At 37.5% G+C, this 17,418-nt stretch overlaps 2 protein-coding genes across 3 annotated transcripts in view; one reads left to right on the top strand and one right to left on the bottom strand.

The window, feature by feature from the left end:
• Nucleotides 1–3,953: 3,953 nt before the first annotated feature.
• Nucleotides 3,954–12,424, bottom strand: LOC137272837 (ER membrane protein complex subunit 6-like). Of its 2 annotated transcripts, none has more exons than XM_067805243.1 (5): nt 12,369–12,424; nt 8,232–8,395; nt 6,353–6,445; nt 5,250–5,269; nt 3,954–4,102 (listed from the first exon to the last, which is right to left on the bottom strand). In XM_067805243.1, the coding sequence occupies exons 1-5, from the start codon at nt 12,409–12,411 to the stop codon at nt 4,072–4,074; spliced, it is 351 nt and encodes a 116-aa protein (XP_067661344.1). In that variant the 5' UTR covers nt 12,412–12,424; the 3' UTR covers nt 3,954–4,071. The 2 variants fall into 2 exon arrangements, with proteins under 2 accessions (XP_067661344.1, XP_067661345.1); XM_067805244.1 differs by having other exon boundaries at nt 8,232–8,392; nt 12,369–12,420.
• Nucleotides 12,425–12,626: 202 nt separating this feature from the next.
• LOC137274245 (kelch-like protein 5) overlaps nt 12,627–17,418 on the top strand; it is a 166,931-nt gene continuing 162,139 nt past the window's right edge. The window contains exon 1 of the mRNA XM_067807333.1: nt 12,627–12,641. The gene's annotated coding sequence lies outside the window, so the exon portion shown is untranslated. The remainder of the gene's footprint in view (nt 12,642–17,418) is intronic.

Below are 17,418 nucleotides of genomic sequence, written 5' to 3'. Positions count from 1 at the left end.
AAACCAATGAAGATTAATAAAAGCAACGTCCTACGAAATTGGGGTCTTGTCGTCGAGCCTAATAAACAGATCCATGAAGTCCCCCATTAAGATAAGCATTGTAACCGGAATGTGTCTCATGTATCATAACCCAATTACATGTCTATATGAGGACAATAATTAGAAGACTCAAACGTACCTTCCAATGACGTGTCGAACTCAGAGGAGTCTTCTGTGTGGTCCAGAGACATGTCTGTTTTGCTGCTTGAGGAATGAGGGCTAAAGTTCCCCGAACTTGGTGAGGAGCAGACGACATTGGTAAGGTTCCATTCTGCTACTTCCATCTCATCTTTGTTGAAGGTGAATCCGGAATTTGCGAAGTTCACATTTTGAGTGGAATTTACATTAAAATCAATTCGAGCTTGAGCACTTTTAGAAGAAAGTCTAACATTTCCACCAGACGCCCTCCGTTGGGCCATTGAAGATGTGCCCAATAATCTCATGCGCTGTTCATCTTTAAAATTCATCTTTGATGTCAGTATGCAGTACTTCAAATCATCGCCCCCGTCACACCTTTGTTCAACTGAACATCAGAACCCCGACTTCAGAGAAAATGCATAACAGTCAGCACCAGACTACCTCTATTGTCCGGGTCCGAGACAAGTTAATGGGATCGACAACCCGTAAACCTTCTGTTACTTAGGTGCGATTACCGTGTAGCTGTTTCAAACACCTTTCTCATCATACGTTACAAGGTCTGTTTCCGCCTTTTCGGAAATGTAATATATTAGATCTCCTAGGCGGCTTATGGATTGTTGCAACCCTCTTACCACGCACAATACACGGAATTACTAGCCTGGCAGAACCAACAATGGCGAACAACGCGCGCTGATTACTACATTTGTCAATACAAACAAATCCATAGGTTTGATTTAGGGATGATAAGGGCCGGTTCACGGTCAAATGACAATCAAACCTTATGCTACTGTGCCTTGAAAAAAATGTTTCTTTAACTGTGGTAACAATGCTTTGTAAAATGACAATATCTTTGAAGTTTCAAATAGGTTTGTTATCAGAAATCACAAATCATATTCAAGGCCTTATGTGCTCGATGCCAACACAAAGTAATTTCCTCAAGTGCATGAATGAAGGAATTCTCTCTCATTTCTTTGAACCGTCACAGAAACTCACAAATAGAACGTTCAAATACAGCATTACTCTTTGCGGTGATACACATCCCCGTCATGTTTTCATCTTTATGTTAAAAACTGAAAAAAACACGTGTTGCTAGGGCAGCCGAACTAGACGTCCCGTCAGAGTATGTAGACGGACATTTGCGTGATTAAATTATGGCTGAATAAAACTAACGCCACTGAAATGCCACGACTGCCACTCGGACAACGCAAACGGCTCCTGGGTAAGATACAGATAGGAGCTATCTGTGCCTGCAATGCTCTGACTTTTTCTTGCTTTTGTTTTCCTGTAACATAACCTATCAATCGTCGGAATCGATTCCTGGCAGCAGCGTAATAGAATGCCTTGGAGGAGATTGGTAGGACACACACAATGGCTAGACGATTCAGGGCCCTAGGAATCGGAGCCCACAAGTGTACAGCAATAGTATGCGCTACATCAGATGTCATGTTAAGACGTGACAGCTGCACGTCGCTGGCAGCGACGTGACTGACAGAGGGCTGTCTTCACATGTAAAAGCCAGTCCTATCAGTTTAACGCCAAAGGAAGATAGCATGTTTAGCACTGCGCGTGTTTACGAACGGTGGCTGCGTCCAGGAGGTAGTGCAGCGGAGTGATATGGTGTGGGCCGGAGTCAACACTATTACTCATCGTTAAACGGATATTTGACTCGTCAGCGTTACATGGATGACATTCTCGGTCAAATCTGATATAAATGCAATGCAATGTGGTTCGGCAAGGCCACAGGAAACCGAATTGCACACCCATTGCGTGGAGCCAAAATCGTCAATGTGTTGTCATAGCCTGCCTGCTCTCTAGACACACACCCCATAAAACACTCATAGGGTGTCATGAAATGTCGTGTTCATCATTCTGCAGACGATCGACATCTGATCAAGGTCCTCCAAATATGGCTTTGTCACGTTATTTGAATTCCCGTAGAACACACCGTGTTTACATCAGCAACTGTTTCTGGTGTAACATGTCAGATAGGAGGGTGACAGTATTTGACAAGATATGGGACCGATCATATTATATGGCTGGGGGATGGGGGAGTGGATTTTAAGGGGGGTCACCATTTTGTCCTGGTGCGGTCGTTAATTTTGTACACGTTCTGGAGGGGGGTTAACTGATTTTGTACATGACAAGCAGGGGGGTCAGTAGTTTGAGCATTAACTTTTAGGGGTGGGGGGGGTCATTCACGTTGTACACGCAACTCAATAAAAATCATCTTCACACCCCTAGCCATAAATTGTGAATCGTCCCTTAACATGTCTTTCTACACTCAGCTTACGTTCCCAAACGGGTTCCTTCATAATGAATGTGTGTGGAGGCATATTTAGAAGAACACGCAACAGTGCGTGCAGGCTCTAATTGTGTTAGTTTTCAACAGTCCTTCAAGGATACCATTCTGCAAGTGGGCAAAATGTGTTCTTGTGAATGTTTCATATATACTGCTAATAGTTGCCGTGACGTTTGTCTGTCTCTCTATCTTGAGTCCTGTAAATCATCTTGACAGCTGCTTTCTATCTCTCTCTCTCTTTATATATGTGTATATGCGTGTGTGTGTGTGTGTATCAGCATTCTTAACATAAAGCCAGTTTTTAACACACTGAATTATGCATTCATGACTCACTTTGTTTAACCTGAAAGTAATTGCAGTCAATAGGGAATACTGCTTTTGACCAGAGTTTTCCAGATGTGTATGTCCAAAGCCAAATGCGATTTTAGAGAGGGGGCTACATTAAGTCAATGTTATAGCACACAGAAAGCAGTAGTAACTGGAATGAGTCTTCAATGGAACAAACTGTGCTCAAACATCAGACAGCTCCTCCCCTAATCTGTGGTATTGAACGTTACTACACGAAAATGCTTTGGGGGACATCACTTCTGGGGCAAAGTAACTGTGATGGTCATTGTCATAAATTTGAACAGTTGATACTTATATTTTCTAGGGAAATTGAATGTTGTAACCACAATAATGGTTTCATTCATTCATACAGACATCAATGCGTGACACTTGAAAGCAACCTCTTTCTTGGTGACTGGTTCAATGCAGATTCGACTGCTCACTTTGTGTAATTGAAAATCTCAATAAGCATGGGCAGGATTCATATCCTTGGCTCCACCAACGCAAAACCTTAACTTCAAAGTAGTCTTTCGGCATATTCAAAAGAGAGATCTGCCAATGACCATTAATCATAATGAATCTGTAATCTCAACTAACATCACCATATATACTCCACACAAGACACTGCTTCACATTTACAGCGACATCAATGTTCCTACACAAAAACTGTCTAATTCTGTACAAATAACTTATGAAGTGTTTCCTGGTCACACAGTTTGTCCTGGCTTCTTCACTTTACAGAGATCTCAGATTCATATGGAAATTTGGTACGTAACTGTACATAAATTGGTTATGGGTAGGGGTATACTGATGATTAAAGACACTGGCATTATTTTAAGTTTCATGTTTAAAACTGATTCAACAACAAAATACAATATTTCCACAATTTTTCTGTATGAAAAAATATTACCCAGGAAAATCTGAGATAGAATTGGTCATCAGTAACCCATCAGATCCCAGGCGACAGATGGGATCGGGTGGTCAGACTCCTTGACATGTCATTTTATCTCAATTGCCAAGAATGATGCTTGTGATGTTGATCACTGGATAGTCTGGTTCAGACTCTATTATTTACACAACGACAACATATAGATAGAATATTGCTGAGAACAGGAAAAACAACAAAAAGTGTATGACCAAAGAACCAACATGACATTGATACAATAATTTATTGCACAATAGACACTGGCTATATACAAAATGAGATATATTTATGACTGGTATAAGAAATGACAGGTTAGTCTGGATCAGATCTTCCATGGTCTCTGCTAGTATACGTGAACCATCCCATACAAAAACCTGAAACACTAGTTAAGGATGTACACATGGTAAAATCAAACAGAATGTGACAAAAAAAGTGGCAGCCATATTGCGTCATTTTTATCATAATGAACCACTGGATATCCTTCCAAGATACAATTTATCTTCAGTAGCCCTTGCTGTTGTAAGGGTAAATAGAAAAAGAGAAATGTTTCTCAGGCATCGGCGCATCACTTTTATGTGTGTAACAATTTTTTATTGCTATTTAGAAAAAAATCATTTTGATTTTGCCACATCCCGATCGTCCATTTGTCCACTATAAGAATGAGTGTCTGTAAGAACAAGTCTGACTGAATCTACAACTCATTAACATGTGCTAAACTTTCCAAGCTATATTTCAGAGAGAAAATTAAAAATATAAATGAGTTCCTCCCTTGTCACTTTCTCTCCATAAAAAATTAAAAATTAACAAAAAAAAAAGAAAAGAAAAAAAGCCATACCGACCTCATCACTTTTGAAAAAGAAAATGTGCCCGAGAAACATTTAATTTTTTATGCAGCCTAAGAGGCAACAAGCAGGTGGTGAGACTCAGTGACTTAATTGAACATGGCATTGTATCCCATTTATACCCCATTTGCTGCTCATACTGTTCATCACAGGACTGTCTGGTTCAGGCTTGATTATTTACACACTGCCGACATGCAGCTGGAATATTGCTGAGTGTGGCATAAAACTAAACTCATTTGCTACACAGTAGTTTAACTGAATTATATTACAGATACTCTTCCCAAATATGTCATTTCTTTGTGTACCTCCAAATCCACTTGTCCATATCTTTAATAAACTCTCAAAAACTGTGTGTTATAATCTTCGAACATTGTGTCTGAAATGTTTTACAAATTTGGGTGTACAAACTGGTCTGATTAGTCTGAAAACAGCATAAAACACAACTGTCTAAACAAAACTCTCAGAAAACAAACGCAGTGATCCAAAAATGACATAGTTAGACACAAACATACATCTAAAACCTGAAAGAGTGTACCTCTTAGTACACTAAGATTCTTCATAACTCATATTTTGTCAACACTCACAACTTGTATAACCATGCCACCCCATAAGCCTCTGGCACAAGTCTAATAGTCTACTTACAAACCGTTATTGGGGACATGAACAGCAGAAAGGATACGTCCAGAATAAAACATATGTCTGCAAGGAAGTTAAGGAAACATACTGGCATAATATATGTAAACAACATTCACTAACTCAGTAATACAGAGTATTTAATTCAGAGATGAAAATATTGTGATGAATCAATGGGTACAGATTATCAGTTATGGAATAGAAACATAGGACCCATTGTAATCAAGGATGCACCATTCCTCATGGTACATGAAGTGTCTTGAAATGGGGTTAAATGGAATATTTCGCTCACATGATTATGTGCATATGTATGTATGTGTGGCTGAGTGTGCTAGCCCAGACTTCAGCTGTTTTATAGAGCCAGCTCCGCCCCACTCAGACACACTATATTGACTTAGAGCTAACCAGTCCTTGTTGTGCCCATTAAAGCCATGTGGCAAGCAGGGACCAACAACTTACCATATTTAAACATCTATTGACATAACACTGCTGAGGATCAAACCCGCGACCTTCCGCTCTCTGGGTGAATGCTGTAACCACTAAATCACACAAAATAGTCATTTATAATGCCCATCACTTGGACGCAAAACAAAATCCTTAGCCAATAAGCATATCCGCTGCATATAACTTTCGTGTGTTTAATTCTAGTAAAATCTCCTTAATGCATTTACTCTTTCCTTTTGACAAGATGAAGCTGTATGATGGAAATGTTGAAGAGATGTTGCTCCAACCCTGTGAGTTGCCATCTTACCATCGCACTGCACCCACGTGACCCAAAAAATCCTGGTGTTACGTATATACACATTACTGCTTGTCACCTGTCTGAGAGGGAGTGCGCTTGTTCGACCGATTAAACTTGCGACTTAACACTTTGAGTGTGTTGCAGTGTGTCTGTGTTTCTTTATTTAGATTTTTCAAGAATGGTTTTTGACTTTTTCCTTCTTGAAGAGATGTATATTTGCACGTTATTAATGTGTTTCAAGTTTACTTTGTGTGGCTTTTGGTCCCATTTAACCATGTGGCATTCATGTCATGTGAACACAGTAATGTGTTCTGTTCTGGTTTGAATTGGTTTCTACTGAGTAGTACTTTTATTTTACTACATTACCAGTAAGGTAAAAATATACACAGTAAAAGGTTCAAGGATACGAATAAGCCACCAAAGACTCCGTTGAAGAAGGGAATCCTCCTGCTGACAAAATAACTGTTCCATCTTGACCCTGCCTTTATCAACAACATCATCTGAAAATAGACATGACACAGCTGTGTAACTGAACATAGTAGGTAGTCTCAGTTTCTTTCAGGTTCATTGATACATATCACACAGGTTTTATTTTCACACAATATGCACAAAACATTTTACCACGAAAATGTATACACAGCGAATAAACCCTTCATTCATTCATTCTACCCTTGCTTGCCTCTGGGTTGTTACTATAACACATCGAGTTTGAAGACAGAAATCTATGGAAATCTTAAAATGACGACTGATAGTAGCATGAAGAATGATACTAACTGTTGCTGTAATGGATTTCCCAAATCATGTCCCAAAAGTAATTAATGAGCCAAATCCTGTTGCTACATTGAAAAAAACACCAATGGGTGGTTGGGATGCCATTGAAATTGGTCACATTCTATTTTGACCAATCATAGTGACAGATGATTTGATGCAAAACCGATTGTCATCTTTGCAATCATTTGGATCTGGAAGTCGAGGTGTCTTGGGGGTAGGCGCTTTCTTTGATCAACATTTGTAATGCCATCGTCAGATCGTCAGAATTTGGAACATAAGACTGATGTGTTTTCATCTCTGTATACAGTATACCAACACAATATCTCACTTCCTACTGCTAGACACATACTAGATGATCCTGCGCACTAAACACATTCGTGACAAGAGAGGCGGTACAACGAATTGGGCGAGTACACTTGGCTGCTACAGGTAGCTTGACGATTATGCATGTGCAATACATGCTAACCGTGACAAGAAATCAACAACGCATATTCCTTCGAATGATAAGACTGCAATTTCAGGCATAAGATACTGATATTCCACGCTAACCTTTAGTTAAGACGAAGACAAATAGATGACTGGGGCATTGACAAGCATTTCAGATATTCAACAATTTTGTTAAAAAAAACCCAGGAAAATGACATTTGCTTCGTGAAATGGATCGGTGGTCCTAAACATATTTGCTCAGTATATTGTGTTGATTCAATTCGATGGGATTGTACCTGTTCCCAAATCGAGTGTGCTCTAACAATTCATGCGTGAAACGCATCGGGAAAATGAACTTATCGATATTTATCAGACAACCTGTCTCCCTCTTGTTTCAAATGGATCATTCTGTGGGGCGTTCCCAAGTATACAAATTGGGGTCATTTGTCAGGTCGTGGATCATCTTATATGAGTTTACCAGTAAGTACTTAATACTTCCATGAGTAAACGTATTACTGTACACATCACGCAGGTAGGGATTTCCCGTGAGTAAGCAATAAACGCGGTCTGACAGGTTAAGTCACTCTCATTCTCATTGCTACAAGTGGCAGCCAAACAAACAGGTGACAGTTATGGCAGATGTAGCCTTAACTGTCAGATCCATGAAATTAACACAAAGCAAAAAAGTATGTTTACAACAGTCCTGCTGTATCGTGTCAGTCTGAAAATATTCCAATCAGCATGATCAGGATCCTACAAACCAGATCAGATGGTTAGGCACGATGAAATAGTTGACTGATTGTTACTGTTTTCATATCTTGACATTATGGACAACGCTCCCAATATTAATCACTGGTTTGTCTCGCTGAGGCTAGTTATTTGATACTGCCGGTGTCTTTGATCATAACAAATCCAACATGCCAACAGTATCAGTCTGATGAGCAGACAATCTGCGAAATTCTCTGTCAGCCAAAATTTGATGCATGCAGGACTTTCTATTCAGCGTCTGGCTAAGTACTTCTGACGATACAGAATGAGGATATTATGCAACATATAAATTATAATGCCCATGGTAACAATTCAACTTACTGACAACAGGAAGGCTGTGATGAAGTAGAAAGCAAAGCCATATAGAGCCGTCAATCCTAGGATGCCAGCCGTAGCCCCAGACAATGCTGACAGAGAAGTACGACAGTATTCAATGATGGATGAGTTTCCTCGCACTGCCAGTTCACTGTACGCCACCACATCTGCTGTTCATGAAACATGAAAAGAGAGATCACATTGACTCAGCTTCAAGTTCATTTCCTTCATTAGTGATTGGAATAGTAAGAGTAACACGACATAGTTCTACTTAGTATTCCAGCCATATCATGTCCACATCAACTTCATGTGGTTTACCATAACCTATTCAGGCCCTGATTCCTTGATTCGAAACAAACTTAAGTCTGAGTTTTGACTTAAGTTTAAGTTTTCACTCTAATCTGAGAAAACACATTTCACAGAATGAACTGAAATCGGCATAAAACGCAAACTATAGGAGACAATTTGAGTTTGGTGGATAGATTACTTAAGCTGTTTGGGCTTTTATAATTCAAAAATGCAGTTGAGTTTAAGATTCAGCTGTTTCAATTCGTGGAACGCAGTTTGAGATCTGAGTAAAAACTTAAGTTTGTTTAAAGAAATTAGGGCCAGATAACCTCAGATCAATTCATACCGTATATATACTGGACAAAAATAGTTAAGGATATATGCAAATTTTGAAATTTTGAATAGTGATGTATTTATTCACTGACAGACTGATAAAATATCAATCATAAAAATACCAATATCCCTAACTTATTTTGTCCAGTATAGTATCCTAGCGTAATGGGTTTTTGATCGGATACCGATAAAACATTTCGTGAACAAAAAGTAAAAACAATCTTTTAATATCGTTCAGCCTACCTTCAGACAAGATGAAGTTTATTTCATAAACTATTATATTCCCATGCATATCACACATTTTGTATCGTTAAGCCGCCACTTCTATCGAAGCAGTCTCAAAATTTCGCTGGACGTGACGTCATATGTTTTCAATCCTTTCGTTGGCTGAATATTTTTAGCAATGTTGTGATAGTATGACATACCCCTTGTATAAAAAACTCTCACTATACAGTCAAACATTTCAGATTGCAGAGATAATAAAGAATTTCCCTTTCTAATTTGCTCTTAAACAGTTTCAACTGTAGCCAGAAACAAAACACTTTGTATACACTTTGGGTACATTTCCCATGTCATTTATCAAGGTGTGTACCACATGAGATGGAAGGTCATAGGATTCCCCATCCAGCTACACCTTATCATCATTATCTACAGCCTAATAATTACAATGCCGGTATCTGGCCTTTTTGCGTTGATAGCCTTCATGAGGCAAAATAATTTAAACGGCACTAGTATCTGCTTGGAAATGAATTTTGCAATTCAATTCCGATTTTATGAAATCAATTTTGCCATTTGGGAGAACCATGAAAATAAATCTAGCAGTGTGGTCATATGACTAGTAGCATGATCTTGTATGGCAGTATGTAAACCATGCAGGCGAAACATGAATGGCATCTTTGGAGTAAAGATTTAGGATTTTTATGCATTTGATTATGAGGTACATATTGCATTAATGATTCCCTAGTTAAAATAAATATTTCGTTGATTTTTTACTGTTGTTGATGCATAATCTTTGATTCATAGTATATTTATTTCCCACCAATAGCGGGGATCATGTTGGTGACATGCAGGATGCTTCTCATGGATTTTCCCACATTTTTGCGCTATAAATGGGAATGATAATGGTCGATCGAAAACATATGATGATCGGAAACGTATGACATCGCGATATACTTAATAGAAACAGAGTCTACTTTATTATCATTGAAGTATCACACCAAAGCACAGTTATTGGTTAACTAGCATTTAAAAAGTATGTCTCTCACAAGTGTATTATTCTTAAATAAGGGGCCATTTCAAATGTACATGAATCTGTTGATTTTACCTTGATTACCCATGAATCTGTTGATTTTACCTTGGTAATCATATTTCATGACATCCATGCAAACTAAGAAAAAGTTTAAAATTAACAACTTTCTCAAATATTTCATCAGTAGTTAACAGGTTGTCATGTTTGCATACACAAATGTTCCTCCAGCACAAGTAAATGCCTACTTTCCTTTGCAGTTGAACCAAGCCACTGCCTGAGATCCAGAGAAAAGACACAGTTGTGCTCAGATCAATGAACAATCAGATCCCACTGAAAAACTGTCATCAATAGGGATAAATCCTGGATTTTTGGGAGGGTGGACCAATGCCCCACCTGGTCAAATTTCGGTGGGTCTTAATTCTTGATAGCAAGCACCAAGTGCCCTACCAGGTTAATAGTAGGTGGGCCTCTTTGAGATTTGGTTGTTTGAAGTGTTCAGCTTAATGTGTTTACTTAGCTTGTATGTAAATATACTGTTTTAAGTAGCTTGTAATTTTTTTCTAAGTCATGATTATTCACAATCATGAACGAAAACCGAAAGTTACCAAATGAAAGAAACACATGCTTTCATTGGCTGAAAATGTTACAACTAACAAGTTAGGGATACTACTGCATGTAGATTGAAGCTGGTTCACTTCATAGTATTTTGCACGATGGATAACAATATTTATACTTATGTAAGCCAAGCTTGTATTTTGGAGATGTGGTGTTTTCAAACATTTTGTATCCAAAGGATGCACCCCAAAAATGTCTGTCTGCAGCAGTCCATAATTTGATGCAGAAATGCAGCAAAAATGCATCCTAGGTTTAACCCTGCACTAGATAAATTAAAAAGACATACAAACGTAGTTTGTAGAAGGTACAAAACAATGGTGCCAAGGTTGTGCATTATTACAGGAGGAATGAATTATTCTGAAAATTAACTCTAATATACACTGCGTCATTTTCTCTGATTTCAGTAAGTCAGTTTGTTATTTCTCATTAGAATGCTTTCAAACCTGTCCTACATAAGGATGACATTTCATTTTTAGCTATTTACTTGTCACTAGTACTGCCTATGTAACATATTGTAATATGCAGAAATGTAAAAACAAAAATATACAAAATGATCATGTTGTGGAAACTGGTATGGCGTTGGGGTGCCTTGAGATTGATGATGATATATTCAGGAATGACTACACTTCTGTCAGAAATAGATAAAAAAGCTCATTTCAGGCTATCACTCTGTATACCCAAGATTTTACACATTTGCAAAAAACAAATGTCAAAATAAACCACATCGACCTAATTTGGGCATTCAGTGGGATGTGTAACTGAATATCCTGAAAATCATGTTTACTTAACGAATAATTGCTGAAAGCAATAGATCAAACTACAGATGGCAATTAGGTCACTCTATGTGGTATAACGTCAGACCGTCGACTCACCTGACATGAAATGCATGTACTGCCTACGGGCACAAGGGGTCAACTCAAAGATATTTCATGCTTTCTCATGTGTGTTGAGTGTCTCATCTATTAACATCTGAAGTGTCTTTATTACATAAAGTTTATGATGAGATATGTAAAACAGTATGGTACCCATAGAAAAGCTTAAATTAGTCATCATATTAAATATTTCAAAATATATAGGTGGCATGGCCATCCAATGATCAACAGGTCTGGATATTTGTAAATTGTTATGACATGACGTACGTTTGTCTCCGCAGTTTAATTTCCTGAACAATTATCTCATCAGTTGATATCTATCCCCAAGCCCAACCCCAACCACTGTTATGACACTCGTTGTGATACAGCGTTTGCAAAAAACGCACCTACCTGCTTCTTTTTGACATAGTGATAGCATGACTCTATTCAAAGCCACATCCTAAATCGTTTCTAAGGCATTTTCAGAAGTCTTTCAGTATGTTAAAATAATACAATTTTTTATAAATGTGTTAAAACTCAGTGTTGTCAGATGAGGAATAGAGAAATATACATTCAATAAACTAGAACAGCTGGAAAGAAAAAAAGCCCAATCAATGAACTAATTTCAGTGTTGGAACATGTCTTATAAAGCCGGGTTCACCTGGAGAAAATGTACTATGTATGCAGAAGGGGTAACGGGCGGAACTCTTTCTCATCTCTCAAATTAAAAGCAAAAGGTATATCATAGTTCTAAAATTTGTTTTGGGGGTCAGATATCACACAACCAGAGGCAGCATTTGATTTTACCCCGGCGGCTCTTTCGAGTACGGACTGCTATGGTGGTCGCCATTTTCCTTCTGCCCGGTACTAGGATCACGGAAGTTAATTGATTGATGATTGGATGTGCATTCAATTCAAACATCGAATATTTGTAAAACATTAGGTAAAACATTAGGTCAGAAATGATATTAGGTCGATTAATGATATATATGCAACATTTATATTTTACACAGTCTATGTAAATACCGACTGCGAAGCTATTCCATTTCACCTACATCCGGTAGGAAAAAAGTTTCGAAGGTAAACTTTTATGTTGAACAATAATGTTTTGATAATGTCACAGCTTCAGTGGTACTTTCTAGCGGTGGCACCCAAACTGACTTTATTTATTTACATTTGGTAAGTAAACAATGCTCTATTTACTCACTGACCAATGCATTTGTTTATCCAGACAGTTTCCTCGTCCTTCTTGTCTAAGTTGACGTCTGCAAGTATTGACTATTGACAAGAACTGTGTGTGGATTGTAATGACATGTGTCAGTGGGCTGAAAAATATGGAAAAATCACAGTGACAACAGTGTTGTGTCATATGTCATAAGCTGTGTTTTTTTGGGTTGCTTCAAATCCCAAATATATTTTTTGTGTTTCGTATGTTTATGTAACTTTGTCAACACAAAAAAGTAGTAAATGCCCAAGACGTTTGACGTTCCGCTACTATTGGCAAGGGACCAGTTGTCACCGTGTACCAATCGTCGCCAACACCTGGCAGTAGTGCCTCTAGTGGCCTATCGCTTTAGTGATTGGTCAATGTGTGAAATACTATGGAAGTACACGTCAAGCTGTCAGTGTCAGGTCCTGGCGATAACTGGTTCACGGTGATAACTGGTCGTGAGCCAGTAGCAATGATCAGTCCGGAAAGCCACACCTATCCCCCTGAGAATTCATCCTAGTCAAGCGTGAGTCAGGTTGAGTTTTGACTTGTTTCCTAAATTGTGGGGTGGTGGGGTAGCCTAGTGGTTAAAGCGTTCGCTCGTCACGCCGGAGACCCGGGTTCGATTTCCCACATGGGTAGAAAAAATGTGTGAGGCCCATTTTCTGGTGTCCCCCGCCGTGATATTGCTGGAATATTGCTAAAAGCGGTGTAAAACCAAACTCACTCACTCATTCCTAAATTGTGTCTGAACATACTAAAAGATATATCCAACTTCTAAAAATGCCACTTTTTGACTCAAAGAAATCATTAGGGGGCATACAAGCTAGGGCTGCAAGGAATACACTATGTGGCGAATATGATATGTGTCACTAATCTTGGGTAACGAATATGAATAATTATTCACGAACATGCTATTGTAGTCAACATGGTTAAGTAATTGATGCACAATACAGAACCCCCATGTTGACTGTAAATTTGTAGTAGTAATAACGACCAGTGATCATGATACTCAAATTTGGTATGTAATAGACTAATAGTTATAGTCCACAATACCATGTGCAGCCATTGCAAACTAACATGACTTTCACTACTGCAATGCTAGTACATTTTCCATTCTGTTCTTGCATATCTTTCTTTAACAAGGGCTCAAGTAAAACATGCTCAGATAAAAAAATGGTAAATATTCATTCATATTCAGTTCTAGTGACCACAAATAATGAATTCATGAAGGGCTACGGTTCAATTCACAGAATATGTCAGTGTATCGTAAGAGCCCTAATTTGGGCAGAAGTCTTACAACATAATTAACATGTTGTGTTGCAAAACTGTACAGTTGAAATGAATGATAGTCATTTATTGATTTAATGAGAGACTGAGATTTTTGGAAACTTTGCACTTTTACCATGTTTACATGAACCAGTTTTGTACTTTGATAGAGGACTGTTTGCTGATAAACATTGTATTTTTTGATATGCTGAGACAATTCCATGTTTATTTTCACTTAAATCAGGATAATCATGGAAAATGTTTGTTGGCCTGTCTTAAATATATATTAGCAATCACTGGGACATCTGCCATGATGATTATTTATCATGTTTATTGTTATCACTTTGTTTTCAGTTATGGTCAGACCCTTAGTTAACATGAAGTATTTGACCATTCATAACTAATTAGAAGAACCACAGGGTTAAATTACGTTTAATTGAAGTGCTTGTTTCTTGTTTTTTTAAGAAAAATGATATTTTTATGTCATGTTGAAGCTGCAATCATGGTTAGTCATCATTGTCAATTTTTATTGACCTCTGTATCTGCTGAAAAGGGACTTATATATCATTTGCATACATTGTAACTTGAATAACTTGTGTGTCAGGCTTCATTTGTGAAAGCATGTTTTCACTGTTTGAAATTAATATGATCAGTAAAAGGCTATTGTCAACTGGGACAGTAGAGTAATCTAATGGTTAAAGGATCCAATCTTCATGCTGGAGACCTGGATTTGGATTCAGTATAGTCATAAGTATATTTCTGGTATCCCCTGTCATGATATTGTGAGAATTTTTGTGCAGTGTAAAACTAAACTCACTCACTGTTGAACTGTTTCGAAATGAAACACTAAGGTTGCCCCCTGATACAAGCCAGTGCATGCCTAATATATGAATGAAGGATATTATTGGACAGATAGAGATATGGGACACTGGCTAAACTTAAGTTACAGATGATGTACATACTGGATAAAGGTAATTCATATTATCAGGTACCAGAAAACTGATGTAACAAATGCCCTTGGTGAGACACAAAAACATGAAATATAATTGCATTAATTGTCAATCTAAACTAATAGTTTGTTTTGATTTTGATGACATACATGGTCTTAATGGTGAACAATACTGTAATGGAAGTAAACAAATCCACATGTACAGGGGAGACAACTGTGACAGACTTATGGTCATGAATGCCTGATGTCTTTGTCTTGTCTTTGTTGTTGTTATGTAGTATGCATTATTGCACAGATGAAATATTAATCAAAGTAATCTACAGCAATATTCATTAAAAATGCATTGTTTATTGGCAGAACACCACTCCCTTCATTCCAGGTTTGGTCTTTGTTCTCAGAGGATTATTTTACTATGCATCATGAATTTTGTTTTGAACTTCATTAACAATTGTAGTTTTGAAATACACTAGTTGCTATGTAATGCTTGATCAGTCTTAGCCAAGGAGCAAAACCTTTGAAGAATGTAGATTTCTGCAAGTTCTTAAGGCTTTTCTAAGGGAAAAGCTGTTGATATACCAGAGGCATTGTCAGAGATAATATGATTTACTGGTATGTTTGACTGGACCAGATTCCTTCATTATTCTGTTAGTTAAAAAATTAAATAATCATGAATTTTTCGAAAAAGAGTGTTTTTTTCTTGATTTTTGTGTGAAATTTAAAAAATGTAAAGTATCCAGGTTAGGTAAGATTTGGTCAACTCTCTTGAATATCTTTAAATTGACAGTAATGTCATGCTGACATGTTAGTGTATTGGTTACCCAATATTAATGATATGTATCACTTGACCAAACAAAAATAATTGTCACTTGAAGTTGGGCCTGACAACATCATGGGAGGTAACTCTTGCATGCTTCTGTTAGTGTTTTCATCACAGCCATGGTTGATGTGTCACTTTAAATTGTTTCCCAAACTAGTTTTTTGGTCAAAGTTTCATGTGTTACTCATGGTTTACAATGAAGCAAAGTAGGATACCATGCTGACAGGAAAATCTACTTTATGCCTTAGCATGCTGAAGGCAAAGACTGGTTCAATCATGTTAACAAATGTTTTCAAATGCCATGTATCCAGACTAATCTACTGAAACCCATTCAGTCTTGATATTTAACAAGATATTGCTGTTTCATCCCATATTGAACAAGCATGACTGGGGTTGTGTTCGTTCATGCTGACAGAATATCTTGGATTACCCCATCTCCTTTGTTTGAACAGATAAAGCTGATCCTTTTGAACCTTCACTGAACAGTGTGAAAAAAGCTATTTTGATTTCTACAACATACATGTACTTCATTTTCTATTTTCCTTTAGCAGGCATGGTGGTGTAGCCTTGTGGTTAAAGCAATAGCTCACGGCGAGGACCTAGGTCTGATTCCCAGCTCTAATGTCCCCTTCGATGAAAATTTAAAAACAAAAAAAAGAAAGTGAGAACAACTGATTTTGGATGATGATGTAGCTAAATATTTGTTGTTAAGGATGCATGAAAAAATGCTTTACAGTTTCATTGTTTCTATCTTGTGTTGTTGTGTTCTGTTCAAGTACAACTACTGATCCATGGAAAAGTTGAGTGACAGAAACAAAACAAGATCTGTAATCACAGAGATTGATGATTGTTGACTTAATATCAAATTGATTATTGCAGAATGTTACAGAAGTGACAGAGTCAGTTAAAGCTAAAAAAATCTCTGAAAGAAATTCATCATATTTCACATTACTGTTATGGTACAGTATGCATGCATTGCAAAGAAAACAGCATAATGGACATGATTTAGAATCAGCCCACAGATAAAGACAAAGTGTTGTGTAATTGTGTAACGTCTAAGTAAATTTAAACCGTAGTTTTCATCCCAATAGTATATTTGCAACATTATCAAGGCCATCATTGTAATATTTACAGTGGAAGCTGTCAAAACCCAGCAAGTTGTCAACACTGGCATAAAATCTCAGCCCCATACATGACTTGTACGTTTATCATCAGCTCTACAATCCGGCACATTGTCTAAACCGGATTAGTTCTTCAGTCCCAACAAGTGCCAGTTTAGACAGCTTCCACTGTATAGTTTAAAAACAAAACAAAAAAACATTGCGTTGTTGTTTGGAACAATATTTTAAAGTTTAATTTAGTAGGATTATCAAAAGAGCAAATGAGTAGAATAGAAAACTTTTGACATATTCTGAGCCGGATGAACATGTGGAACTTATGAGATGAGATTCTACCCCTGACATTATTGTTTGATGATTTAAATCTTGATAGGGCAGTTTAACATGATGAAGGTATCAAACAAATTATGTGTTGAAGTCAAAATGTTATGAGGATCCATTAAGCATGTAATGTGTGTCTGTTTTTAACTGAATTGTCTGTAATAACACTTTCA

This window comes from Haliotis asinina, chromosome 2 (assembly GCF_037392515.1).
Source record: "Haliotis asinina isolate JCU_RB_2024 chromosome 2, JCU_Hal_asi_v2, whole genome shotgun sequence".
In the NCBI taxonomy this organism is placed as follows: Eukaryota; Metazoa; Mollusca; class Gastropoda; order Lepetellida; family Haliotidae; genus Haliotis; species Haliotis asinina.
This window is presented reverse-complemented; position numbering and strand designations above follow the sequence as displayed.

Excerpts from the sequence above, each read along its gene's own strand:
- LOC137272837 (XM_067805243.1), bottom strand. The coding sequence starts at position 12,411 with ATGGCGACCACCATAGCAGTCCGTACTCGAAAGAGCCGCCGGG. Across the intron at positions 8,396-12,368 it reads TACTCGAAAGAGCCGCCGGG|CAGATGTGGTGGCGTACAGT; the intron begins GTAAAATCAAAT and ends TTTCATGAACAG. Across the intron at positions 5,270-6,352 it reads GAGTCTTTGGTGGCTTATTC|ACATATGTTTTATTCTGGAC; the intron begins GTATCCTTGAAC and ends ACTTCCTTGCAG.